This window comes from Notolepis coatsorum (genome assembly GCF_963971535.1).
Source record: "Notolepis coatsorum genome assembly, chromosome: 1".
NCBI lineage: Eukaryota > Metazoa > Chordata > Actinopteri > Aulopiformes > Paralepididae > Notolepis > Notolepis coatsorum.
Genome location: NC_140165.1, coordinates 179,963,516 through 179,976,182, shown reverse-complemented (window position 1 = coordinate 179,976,182; position 12,667 = coordinate 179,963,516). Strand labels below are relative to the sequence as shown.

Here is a 12,667-nt window from a genome sequence, read left to right as displayed (position 1 = left end):
AAAATTAAAAGGTTTTCACAATTCACATCTGGCCAAGAACCCGACTTGTTGATGTTCTGGTCCGTACTGAGGAGCTCATGATGGGAAGATGACTGGGTGTTTAGTAGTGGCGCATGTCTAACTTCTCATCTCTGTCCTTTTATTGTTTTTATTTTCATTCAGACTAAGGAGTACGAGCATGAGATGGAGCGGCTGGCCAGGGAGAAGATGGCCACGCAGCAGCGCCTGGCCGAGCTGAGGAACGAGCTGAGCCAGTGGATGGACGTGATGGAGGTGGACCGTGTGCTCCGGGGGACAGTGCAGCCGGAGGAGGACCAGGCCTCCACCTCCACGGCCTCAGGTACACACCCCCCCCCCCCCCCCCACGGCCTCAGGTACACCCCCCCCCCCCCCCCCCCACGGCCTCAGGTACACCACACCCTAGAGGGCCCCCCCCACAGCCTCAGGTACACCCCCCCCCCCCCCCACAGCCTCAGGTACACCCCCCCCCCCCCCCACAGCCTCAGGTACACCCCCCCCCCCCCACAGCCTCAGGTACACCCCCCCCCCCCCCCCACAGCCTCAGGTACACCCCCCCCCCCCCCCCCCCACGGCCTCAGGTACACCCCCCCCCCCCCCCACGGCCTCAGGTACACCCCCCCCCCCCCCCCACGGCCTCAGGTACACCCCCCCCTAGAGCAAAACTCTCAAACTCGCAGCCCGCTGGATGATATTTTGCTGCCCCCTACTGGACATCAAAGTTTAGTGTTAGTGCGGCCCGCGCGCAACTTGTTTGCCGAGTCGTTGTGCGAGTTGGATGTTTTATTTATTTGATCACTTGTAGGCTACCATAGCGCAGGCTCATGACAGCAACGTTACGTTAGTGACTTGGTTGAAACGTGATTTCGGAGTGATGCCAAGTGGAAGGAAAATATATCCAGTGCGTATGGCAGGCATTCTCGAAATTCTCCGCTGTCTCCTCTGCAAGCAGTGCTCTGCCTGTCTGTGTCTGTCTGTCTGTCTACTCTGGTCCAATCACAGTCAGCGTCCCGTCAGCGTTTCTCCCCCCCACCCACAGTCTGCGAATCAGAGCGTAGGGCGGGTTTTCACAGAATGAGTGTTGTCTCTTTCGGCGGGTCAGAGCGAGAGTTGACAGCGCATCTACAGGTAGTCTAATCTGCAGGTACTGTAGCTAGTAACCTCGTTCCCAGTTTTACATTATCTCCGTGAGATAAATGTAGCTAGTAGCCTAGTTTCGCCAGATGCTGAATGGACTGAAAAATATGCGTGCATCCTCCCAGCACCAAACCAATGTGCCTAATATGCCAAGAAACGGTAGCTCTTGTGAAGAGTGGCAATTTGAAACGCCACTACGAAACAAAACAGTTATTTTGATGCAGCCTTTCCTCAAAATTCAGTGCTAAGAACCACAAAAATAAATGGAATGAAATCATCATATCAAGCTGCAAGCAGAATTATTGTTAAAGCTATGTCACAACGAGAAAAAGCAACCAAGTCCTCACTCAGTGGCATGGGTGTTGGCTAAACACAAGAAGCCATTCTCTGATGCATACATAATAAAATAATGTATGACTGAAGTGATGGAGACCATGTTTGAAGGCAAACAGAAGCAAATCCTCCTCAGATCGCACAGCAACCAGAATAACTGAAATACTGGCTGATGATTTGATTAAACAGCTTTGTGATAGAATAAAAAAAAATGCACAGTGCATTTCCATAGCTGTGGATGAGTCCACTGACACCACTGAGAATGCTCAGTTGCTGGTGTTTGTGAGGTTTTAGTGAGTTTGTGAGAAAATTGGATCAGTTGTACTTTTTTTTGGGAATACTTTAAACCCTTTTTTTGTGGAATATTTGATGCGGCCCAGCCTCACCCAGACTCTACCTCCAGCGGCCCCCAGGTAAATTGAGTTTGAGACCCCTGCCCTAGAGGCCCCCCCACGGCCTCAGTTTACCTGGCCATAATAAGGTCATTTATAGGCCTGATATTCATATTTCAAATTTCATGTGTCCGGATGGCAAAATTCAGTACTGTATCTACAAAAACCCTTGTAAATCATCTGCCCTTGGTTCATTTGCTTAGATTTTTAGTACACTTGATCTCAAGAAGTTTTTTATTTCTCACATCTGGTCAATGTTAGCATGGTGTTATTCACCCTCAAAGATGAACAAAAATATATAAATAATAATAATTTATATTCTCCTTTGGTTCATTACAATTTACTCTTGACACTGGGAATACATTTCCTGATATATGTCCCTAGATACCAAGAACATGCAAATGGCCTTGTAGAAGTGGAGTAATCTTCCATTTACTTGGGTACTTTTAGGCACATTTTCTGAAAATATAAAATAAGAGGTTAACTAGCTAACATTTGATATATTGGTTGCTGTATATTTCCTCAGATAGCTGGTATATTTCGAATTTGAATACAGGCTTCAATAGAACTGGCACCAAAATCTGGCAAAGCATAGAACACTGGTATTCTGACGTGATGACTCTTCCTTCTTTTATAGTTGCTTTGGTCATGAGAGCACTATGACTATGTGGATTAATAGGTGCCATCACCTCATCCAGCCAACATATGACTGGTGCATTTATCTTAATATTGCAATTACGGCTGCAACGACTTTACGACAGGCCTGCTTTTCACATTGTCCCAGACACTGATGTCCTTTCACATCTGGACTAGGTTCCGAGGTGAATACGCACTCTAATATATAGAGCTCTGGATATTTAGCCACAAACCAAAGTCAATGTGGTCGAGTGCCTGTCTGTACAAGCTGAATGAGGATAACTGAAATTGACTTTGTGTGTGCACTGTGGAGTAAATGTCAGTGAGCCTCGGTCAGCTTGTACAGACAGGAGCTTGCCCCCATTGGTTTGTGATTAACTAGCTGGAGCTAGTATGAGGATCGGCATGGATTGTGCTGAGAGGACTTTTACCATAAACATCATCATTCGTAAGTAAGAAATAGGGCTACGGTTGTCCCTTTAATAACAGCTTGTATTCTGTCTGGCATTGATTCTACAAGTTTGTGCAGAATTTGAGAACATTATTCCAGTACTCTTTGAGAGCATTCCAGAGGTTGTCCTGTGGTGTTTCCATACCTGCAAACTAGTCACTTTTAGGTCACTTTTTATCCCACATTAAGTGAATGATTTGTGTGTTTGTGTATGTCACCATCAGTTTGCAGCTATGTGTTACACGATTCCAGAGGTTGTCCAGTGGTGTTACAGTATTCCAGAGGTTGTCCTGTGGTGTTACAGTATTCCAGAGGTTTTCCAGTGGTGTTACAGTATTCCAGAGGTTGTCCCGTGGTGTTACAGTATTCCAGAGGTTGTCCTGTAGTGTTACAGTATTCCAGAGGTTGTCCTGTAGTGTTACAGTATTCCAGAGGTTGTCATGTAGTGTTACAGTATTCCAGGGGTTGTCCTGTAGTGTTACAGTATTCCAGAGGTTGTCCTGTAGTGTTACAGTATTCCAGAGGTTGTCATGGTTGTCATGTAGTGTTACAGTATTCCAGAGGTTGTCATGGTTGTCATGTAGTGTTACAGTATTCCAGATGTTGTCATGTAGTGTTACAGTATTCCAGAGGTTGTCATGGTTGTCATGTAGTGTTACAGTATTTCAGATGTTGTCATGTAGTGTTACAGTATTCCAGAGGTTGTCATGGTTGTCATGTAGTGTTACAGTATTCCAGAGGTTGTCATGGTTGTCATGTAGTGTTACAGTATTTCAGATGTTGTCATGTAGTGTTACAGTATTTCAGATGTTGTCATGTAGTGTTACAGTATTTCAGATGTTGTCATGTAGTGTTACAGTATTCCAGAGGTTGGCATGTAGTGTTACAGTATTCCAGAGGTTGTCCCATGGTGTTACAGACTGGAGAGTTAAGGTGTAGTGTGGGTGGATGGTTAAGGTGTGGTGACTGGGTGGTTAAGGTGTGGTGACAGAATGTAGTAGTACTCTATTTGGTCTGTGTGTAGTTGATCAGTAGAATAGAGTCTTACTTATTTTTGGTCTGTGTAATTGGTCCTGTGAGTCACTGACTCTGAATAGATGATACAGCCCCAGACCTGAATGTTGCTACCACCATGTTTTATGATGTAGGTTGTATGCACTCTTGCATTAACCGTTCATGCGGCCGTCTCCTCACATACACAAGTCCTACAGTTACAACCAAAAAGTAAAGGTTTTGACTGTAAACAAGACTTTCTATATCTTTTGGCCCATGCTAATCATTTTGACTTGTAACGTCATCTTTTGAATGTACTTTTACTATCTGGGGTAGGGCGTTCTTTGTTAAGCAGGCTATGAATCTTGGATGTGGAGGCTGTCTGGTAAACATGTGAGCTTGATATCTTGGTCTTTAGGTGGTGAGACTGCTTTAGGTCTGCCTGATCTTGCTTTGGGTAAAGTAACGGGTTGCTGAAAATCTCTAATGTGTGCGTTGTGCCCTTCAGAAACGTTCAATTTACCAATTTATCTCCAAATACTTCACTAATCTCTGCTGACATAATTACAAAACAACTGCAAAAAGAAAGGTTTGCAACAGGGGTTTCCTTTTTCCAAATGAAAGCTGGCTGGCTCGAATGGTTCTGGCACCAAAATGTAACTGAATCCTAATTAATGTTATTAGTTACACACGTGTTTAACCTGCTATGAAACCTCAAAATGGTCGCCATGAAAAGGCTCTATTAATTTTTACAATACCAAAACCATTTAAACTGTATTAGGAGTATTAGTATAAACATTTGATTATCCCAAAACTGGTCAAATAGATTCCTGCTATGAAACCTCAAAATGGTCACCATGAAAAGGCTCTATTAATTTTTACAATACCAAAACCATTTAAACTGTGTATTAGGAGTATTAGTATAAACATCTGATTACCCCAAAACTAGTAAAATAGATTCCTTACCTCAGATCAGATGTTCTGCAAAAAGATTATTCCAATTCCTGATCACCATTCCAAATATCGATCGCGTTTATTGATCCAACGTTATATCCAAAAACACATAGATCCACGCTGCTTCCAGTTCCCTCAATGAATGCAATAGTCTCAGGTTACATGGCTCAGAAGTAAAATGTGGAGCCCGGAGTTTTTTTTCCTCATGCATTTTCATTGACTCCATTCCAATGGGCGCAATACCATCCGGGAGACGATAGGGGGCGGTATTTGCCCTTTTCGAGCTAAGAGCCAGTCCCAATGATAACGTGAGGCTGGATGGATGAAAAATTTATGGATATCGCTAATAAAAGAAATTATGAGGCTTCCGGTTACGCTACAACATGTAGCACACGCATTTTGCAATTGCTCCGCTCCCACTAACGCTAATTTCGTTTAAAAACATTATTTGGACAGTAAAGAAAGAGAATAGACCACATCGTATGTATTGTTAAGACCCTCTACTAACCATATCAAAAGACAATATGGTTAAAGGTGGAAAGAAGGCAGAGAAAATAACTACGGCAACTCCAACGGCGCAGGACGTAAAAATACGAGATAGACGCGTCCGAACCGTCGCTGGTTCTGAGCCGACGGCGACAAGCTCCGAGGAGGAGAAGGAAGAGGACAACGTACCGGGATCATCGATTACGGTCCCCGAAAGAGAGTCAATAGAGACCAACATAAAAGAAGGTACAGATTCAAGCTCCGTGAGAGGGAGAGCAGCCAGATTTATGGATTCCAACGTCACTGCATCTATCTACCATTTGCCGTCAACTGAAGTAAGCAGAAATCCACCCGATTTCAACACATTGTCTAACCTGATGGTAGAACAGTCTAACATGATGAAAGAACAGATGGTAGAACAGTCTAACCTGATGAAAGAACAGATGGTAGAACAGTCTAACCTGATGAAAGAACAGATGGTAGAACAGTCTAACCTGATGAAAGAACAGATGGTAGAACAGTCTAACCTGATGAAAGAACAGATGGTAGAACAGTCTAACCTGCAGATTACACACATCAAGGCGCTCGAGGCAAACGTCGATGCTAAATTCGATCGCATCGAGGCTAAATTCGATCACATCGATGAGAAATTAGAAGAAGTCAAGAAAGCGTTCGATGCACAGTCAGAGCGAATCACGACAGTGGAGATTTCGGTGACAGAAAACACAAAAGCAGTCAAGGCGAACGAAGGTATCATGACAGTGATGGGAGAAGAGATGGAAAAAGTTAAAGATGAATACCGGAGGGAAATAAAACTGCTTAAAAACGAAGTGATGGAGAGGCAACTAGAAACCCATCGTTACCACAGGCGGAATAACATCCGCATTGTGGGGCTTGATGAAGCAGTGAACTGCGAAGACATCAACTTTCCAAACGAGTTATCAACGATTTTGAATAACTCCGACCCAAACAAAGTGCCAGAAGTGGAACAAGTTTACAGAATTGGTTCCCAGGGGCAAAGTATCAACGGGCCGAGAGTCATCATTGTCACTCTGCGGAAGACTACAACAAGGGATGACATCATCAAATATGCTCGCAACCAACGTGGGAAGCTGAAGTATGGTGATAAACCAATATTTATCTACGAAGATTTGAGCAGAGAGGCCATCATCCGACGTCAACCATACAAAGTTGTGATGCAAAAGCTGTACACAGCCGGCCACAAGCCAAGGCTAGCATATCCGGCGCTGTTATCATACTTGGACAATAACGGCCGCAGGTCAGGTCCATTTACACCCTCTGATGCTGAGGATTTCCTGATTCAAAATGCAGCAAATAACCCAAAGCATGACGGAAATGCCGGATTCAGTTAAGCCTCTCTCTAAATATATACCAGTGTAGGAATGACTTTATTGTGTTCATCAATGAGGTCATTCCACCAGTGTTGGAATAACATTGCTGTGTTCATCAAAGTAGCAAACGATATGCAAGTCGTCTATAACAATGTTTATTGTGTATAATACGATTCATAATACATTATAATTTCAGTCTCTGGTCTCTGAGGGGACAAATAAATAAATAAATATCAATGCAAAAAGATCTATCTGGAATATTCTGGGTTTATCGCTCAAATGCCCTGGGTCTCTTAGATCATTCTGGAATGTAAAATAGTCTAGGCACTAGTATATTCTACAACCTTCTAGAATATAAGGCACCATGACAACGAAGTAAAATAGTCTAGGCACTAGTATATTCTACAACCTTCTAGAATATAAGGCACCATGACAACGAAGCATACAACTCTAACAATAACATTCGGTGTGCATACACATAGCATATATAAATTAAATGAAGTGCAATCAGACCTTAATAATACTTTAAAATTATCCACACATAAACGTATGGGCACAGCAAGGTTACTCTAACAATTTAAGTAATCACTCCATTAAAGGCACATTGAAGCGCTAAAAGGCGCTGCTTTTCTATCTTATCTAATCAGTTAAATCGGTTCTAGTGGCTTCTCCACGTTGATAATTATTTATCTCTTATTCATTATCTATATCTTTCCATTGATTTTTATTTTATCAAATTTTTTCTTCTCATCACCCTATATTTTTTAAATATAATTTAACTTACATTGTTCTTTTCCAATGTTCTTCACATTAAGGTGTCAATATTACTATATATTTTTTAAATATATTGTAACTTACATTATTCTTTTCCAATGTTCTTCACATTAAGTGTCAATACTGATCTACAATCTTTTACTTTTTTTTTTTCCCTCACACGTTGGTGGAGGGTTCAAAGGAATATGTCGATAAAGGTTTATTCTCTTTTTATTTTATTTTTTATTTTTATCTTTAGTTATTTATCACAATACTTCATTACAGTAAGGGAAGGTGCAAGACCAAAAGCGACATTCTATTGCAATAGAATGGAAATGTTAGATCCTATGGCAATGAGCATTGAAATGGCAATGAAAATTAGGATTACAATGCTCAGGTTGGGCAATCCGGTGGACCATGGGAGAAAGTCAATCGCGGAGGATGTGTTCTTGGAACACAGGCATGTTCGACTTTCTGGGAGAGGGGAAAATAGGGGATTTTTATTTGTATATATATATGTTTTTAAGCTCAGCTCTCAACGGGACCTCATTAATTGGATGTGCATCTATTGTAGCTTCATACTCCAGAAACATTACCAAAAACTACACGAAAACATGCATAGACTATGGCTAGTTTGAATATAATGGTATGGAACACCGGTGGGATAAACAAACAACACAAGCGCAAAAGCGTGCTTACACTGATGAAAAAAGAACATGTGGACGTGGCACTATTAAGCGAAACGCACATTTTAGAGGGAGACATAAATACGTTAGCGGATAACATATACCATAATATTGGTCACTCTTCTTTTGCTACGAGAACTAGAGGGGTAGCCATAGTCGTCAGACGCAAATTAAATATCGAATTGAAAGGGGTATGGTCGGATGCTGAGGGGCGCATAACTATAGCTAGGATTATACACAATAACAGGAAAATTGCATTGGCAGCGGTATATGCCCCGAATTTGTACGAAGTGGGTTTCTTCACTTCACTAACAGGAGAAATGTTAAACCATCCCGAGTACTCATACATAATAGGTGCGGATTTTAATGCCATTTGGAACCCAAGGATGGACAAAACTTACCTTTCCTTCTCCAGCGAACAAAAGAATTCATCTAAAGCATTAAAAGACTGGTCGAAATCAACAGGAGTAACTGATTTATGGCGTTCACTTAACCCCATGACCCGCAAGTACTCCTGTCGTTCGGCGAGACACAACACACTATCCAGAATTGATTACGTCTTTGCATCCCCGAGAATATTTGATAAATACGAAGTGGAAATGACACCCAATGCGCTATCAGATCACTGCTACTTAATCCTGAAAGCAACATTTGGTACATTATCTACCCGGGCCCCAAGATGGCGTTTTAATTCGATGCTGCTTAACAACAAGGAATTCATTACACAAATTAAAGAAGCTCTCACAGTATTCCTACAAGTTAATGCTAACTCGGTGCAAGATCCCAGAATATTATGGATGTCGGTAAAGAGTATGATCAAGGATTTCTCGGATAGATTTACCTCCATATTGCGCAAAAATCAAAACACAAAACTGTCTGAAATGGAAACGCTTTACTCAACGCTTTTTAATTCTTTAAAATACAACAACTCTACTAGACTAGATAACCAAGTTAACATTCTAAAGACCGAGATCAAAGCAATGTACAGACAAAAATCGGAATTGCAAATACGCAGCACTAGACAACAGCAGTACTTCCAAGGTTCTAAACCTAGTCACCTATTAGCCATGCGACTAAGAATTAATGCAAAATTTGCAGATATAACTGCCATTAGGAAACAACAAGCTCTAGTAACAGAACCCAAAATAATAAACGATACATTCAAAGAATTCTACTCCGATTTATATAACTCAGAAACGACCTTTGATCAAGACAAATTAGACACATATCTTAATCAAATTACTCTCCCTAAACTTACAGATGAAGACGCTAAACGGTTAGAAGTACCGATCACATTAGAAGAACTCAAGAAGGCCATATCCGGAATGAAAAACGGCAAAGCTCCGGGAATTGACGGTATCCCATCAGAAATGTACATTTCTTGCTGGGACATATTTGGACCCTTATTACTAAATATGATCTTATACTCAGTCAAAGAGGGAAGCTTCATCGAACACCAAAATACCGCACTCATTTCAGTTCTTCACAAAAAAGACAAAGACCCCACTGAATGCGGTAGTTACCGTCCTTTAAGCCTCCTCGGAACCGATGTCAAACTGTACTCTAAGATATTAGCCATCAGATTGCAAAAGCATATGACGTCTTTAGTTCATACGGACCAAACAGGCTTCATAAAAGGTCGCCTGATCAATGATAACATAAGGCGAATACTGCACGTACTAGATACAGACAAAGAGGACATCACACCTAAGGCGATACTATCCCTGGATGCTATGAAAGCATTTGACAGGTTGGAATGGTCGTTTCTATGGGCAGTATTGGAAAGGATGGGGTTAGGAAAAGGTTTCATTGATATGATTAAAGTACTATACAAGGACCCATCGGCCATGATTACAACAGGCACAATCATCTCCAAAATCTTTCCGGTATCACGCTCTGCCAGACAGGGTTGCCCTCTTAGTCCCGGACTATTCAATTTATCATTAGAGCCTTTAGCACAATATATAAGACAATCCCAATCCATAGAACCAATCGTAATCAAGGGCACACAACAAAAAATTAGTTTATATGCGGACGACGTAATATTGTTCATGCAAAACCCCAACACCACATTGCCTCATCTGCTCAAGTTGATTGAGAACTTTGGTGATTTATCGGGATTTAAGATAAATTGGCCGAAGTCGGCTTTCCTTCCACTTAACACCCCTGCAAAAAAAGATATAACCCTCCCAGGTGCGATACCGATGGTAAAACATTTCAGATGCTTGGGAGTGGAAATATTCCCCACCATAAGACAAACGGTGAAGCACAATTACACAAAAATACAGAACAAAATCAAGGACGACCTGGACAGGTGGGCAAAACTTAAAAACTCAGTACAGGCAAGGGTATCAATAGTTAAGATGGATGTATTACCAAGAATCAATTTCTTCAGCTCAATGCTTCCGTTACCTCCTCCAGAGGGCTACTGGAAAAGATTACAAACCTCCACATACAAATTTATTTGGAATAACAAACCACCTCGCATAAAAAGATCCACCGCACAGAGAAGTAAAGCAGACGGTGGCATGGCAGTCCCAGATTTTTTACAATATTTTAATGCCTTCACATTAAGACCATTGAAGAAGATATGGTTTGACCCCGAGGCTTTGGTATCTTGGAGAAATTTAGAAGAAAACATAGTAGCCCCACAGAGATTGGAAGACATGGCATACACTAAACTTTCAATCAAGCATTGTGAGCGAGAATTTGGCCCAATAATAACCCATGCAATCAGGACATGGCGGGAAACTCAAAGGAAATTTCCTAACAATCAAGTATGGCATAATCACACTCCCATATTCAATAACAATGCTCTCTTAATGGGAAAACGACCTATAAGATTCCCTGTATGGGAAGAAAGAGGCATACACTCATTAGGGGATATTTTTAATAACAAGGGCCTCTGTAGTTATGTCGAAATATGCATAAAGTTTAACCTCACCGAGTCCACATGGCTTTTTTACATACAGTTAAAACTTTGTATGAGATCCCACGGTGTTCCATTACACATACCAATTGAACACCACAGATACCACAAATTTTTCTATGACAGAAATACATTGGGAGGTTTTGTATCAGGTTTTTATTCACAATTACTAACGTCCTCGTACGAAACCCTTCAACTAGACAATGTCTGGAGGAGGGATATACCAGACCTGGAAAATGACTTTGATTGGCAAGGAGCCTGGGCAAATGTCCGACTTACATCAAGGAACCCGGATCATCAACAAATCAATCTGAACTATATTCACAGGACATACTTGACTCCTATAAGGCTGTGCAAAATGGGGCTTATACAAAACTCCAAATGCTCCCAATGTACAAATGGGGACGAAGGAACATTTATGCACATGTATTGGGACTGCCCACCAGTTAAGACATTCTGGGAAGATGTGTCCCAACAATTATCAATACTCGTATTTTGGAATATACCTGTACACCCCGCGGTATTGCTATTGAATGATGTTTTTGAGTTTGCAGTGAACCCACAACTAAAAAGATTGGTTTTATCGGGTATCACAGTAGCTAAAAAACTGATTGCATCACGTTGGTTTCAACCGGAAAAAATGTGCCGAAAAGTGTGGTTTCTTACATATCTTGATGTGATATATCAAGAAATATCAACAGCAAGAATTCTAGGGCTCAATGAATCCAAAATGTTAATGTGGTTAGAAGTGGTGGAGAGAATAAAAGCTAGCCTATAATGGTGATGTCTGGTTAGGAGTGAGGGATAATGGAGGTACTATCCAAGAGGGGGTCCGGGAGGGGGGGATTTGAGCTGGAGCATATGTGTGTAGGGTTTTAGAAAATAGGTATTCGGGGTATATTATATACTAACATTTATATAATTGTAACTTCGCTGGATATACACGGTATACGGTTAAAATGTTATTATTGACTATTTTTGTTTTATCCTGTTTCTGTACTTGCATATATTTTAACCACCTTTACTGAAAGTTTCATTATACATTGTGTGTTGAGTACTGACTTTTAATAAGTTTTGTTTTGCAATAATAAAAAAAATTAAAAAAAAAAAAAAAAAGAAATTATGATTAAATAACGAGATTTCCTGTCATTGGCACTCAACGCATGGCGGCCAACAACGAGATTTCTCGGTGTTGGCACCCAATGTGTTAACACTTTGAGTGCCAGCAGGGGGCGCACGATTTAGCGCTTGAGTGCCAGCGCTCTATTCAATGAGAGGGCGAGCACAATTGCGAACGCATAAACTACATCTTAAATTATGGCTATATGTCTAATACGCCCGTCGCTTATTAATGACTTGCTTGCAGTCAACATTGTCGAAACGGATTGTTTTTTCATCTGTACATTTCCGTTTTATCATCTGTACATTTCCGTTTTATACCATTTTGAAAAACGCTAGTTTTTGAAAATGTCCAGAAAAAAAGAGATTCTGCAGGAATCGCCCTTTACTGGAATACACAAAAAACGTTGTCATTTTCCGGCCTATTT

At 41.3% G+C, this 12,667-nt stretch overlaps 1 protein-coding gene across 1 annotated transcript in view; it reads left to right on the top strand.

Moving 5' to 3' along the window:
* Positions 1-12,667, top strand: part of mnta (MAX network transcriptional repressor a) — a 119,672-nt gene that overhangs the window by 101,268 nt on the left and 5,737 nt on the right. The window contains exon 6 of the mRNA XM_084335802.1: positions 163-340. Within this exon, the coding sequence (XP_084191928.1) occupies positions 163-340 (178 nt within the window). The remainder of the gene's footprint in view (positions 1-162; positions 341-12,667) is intronic.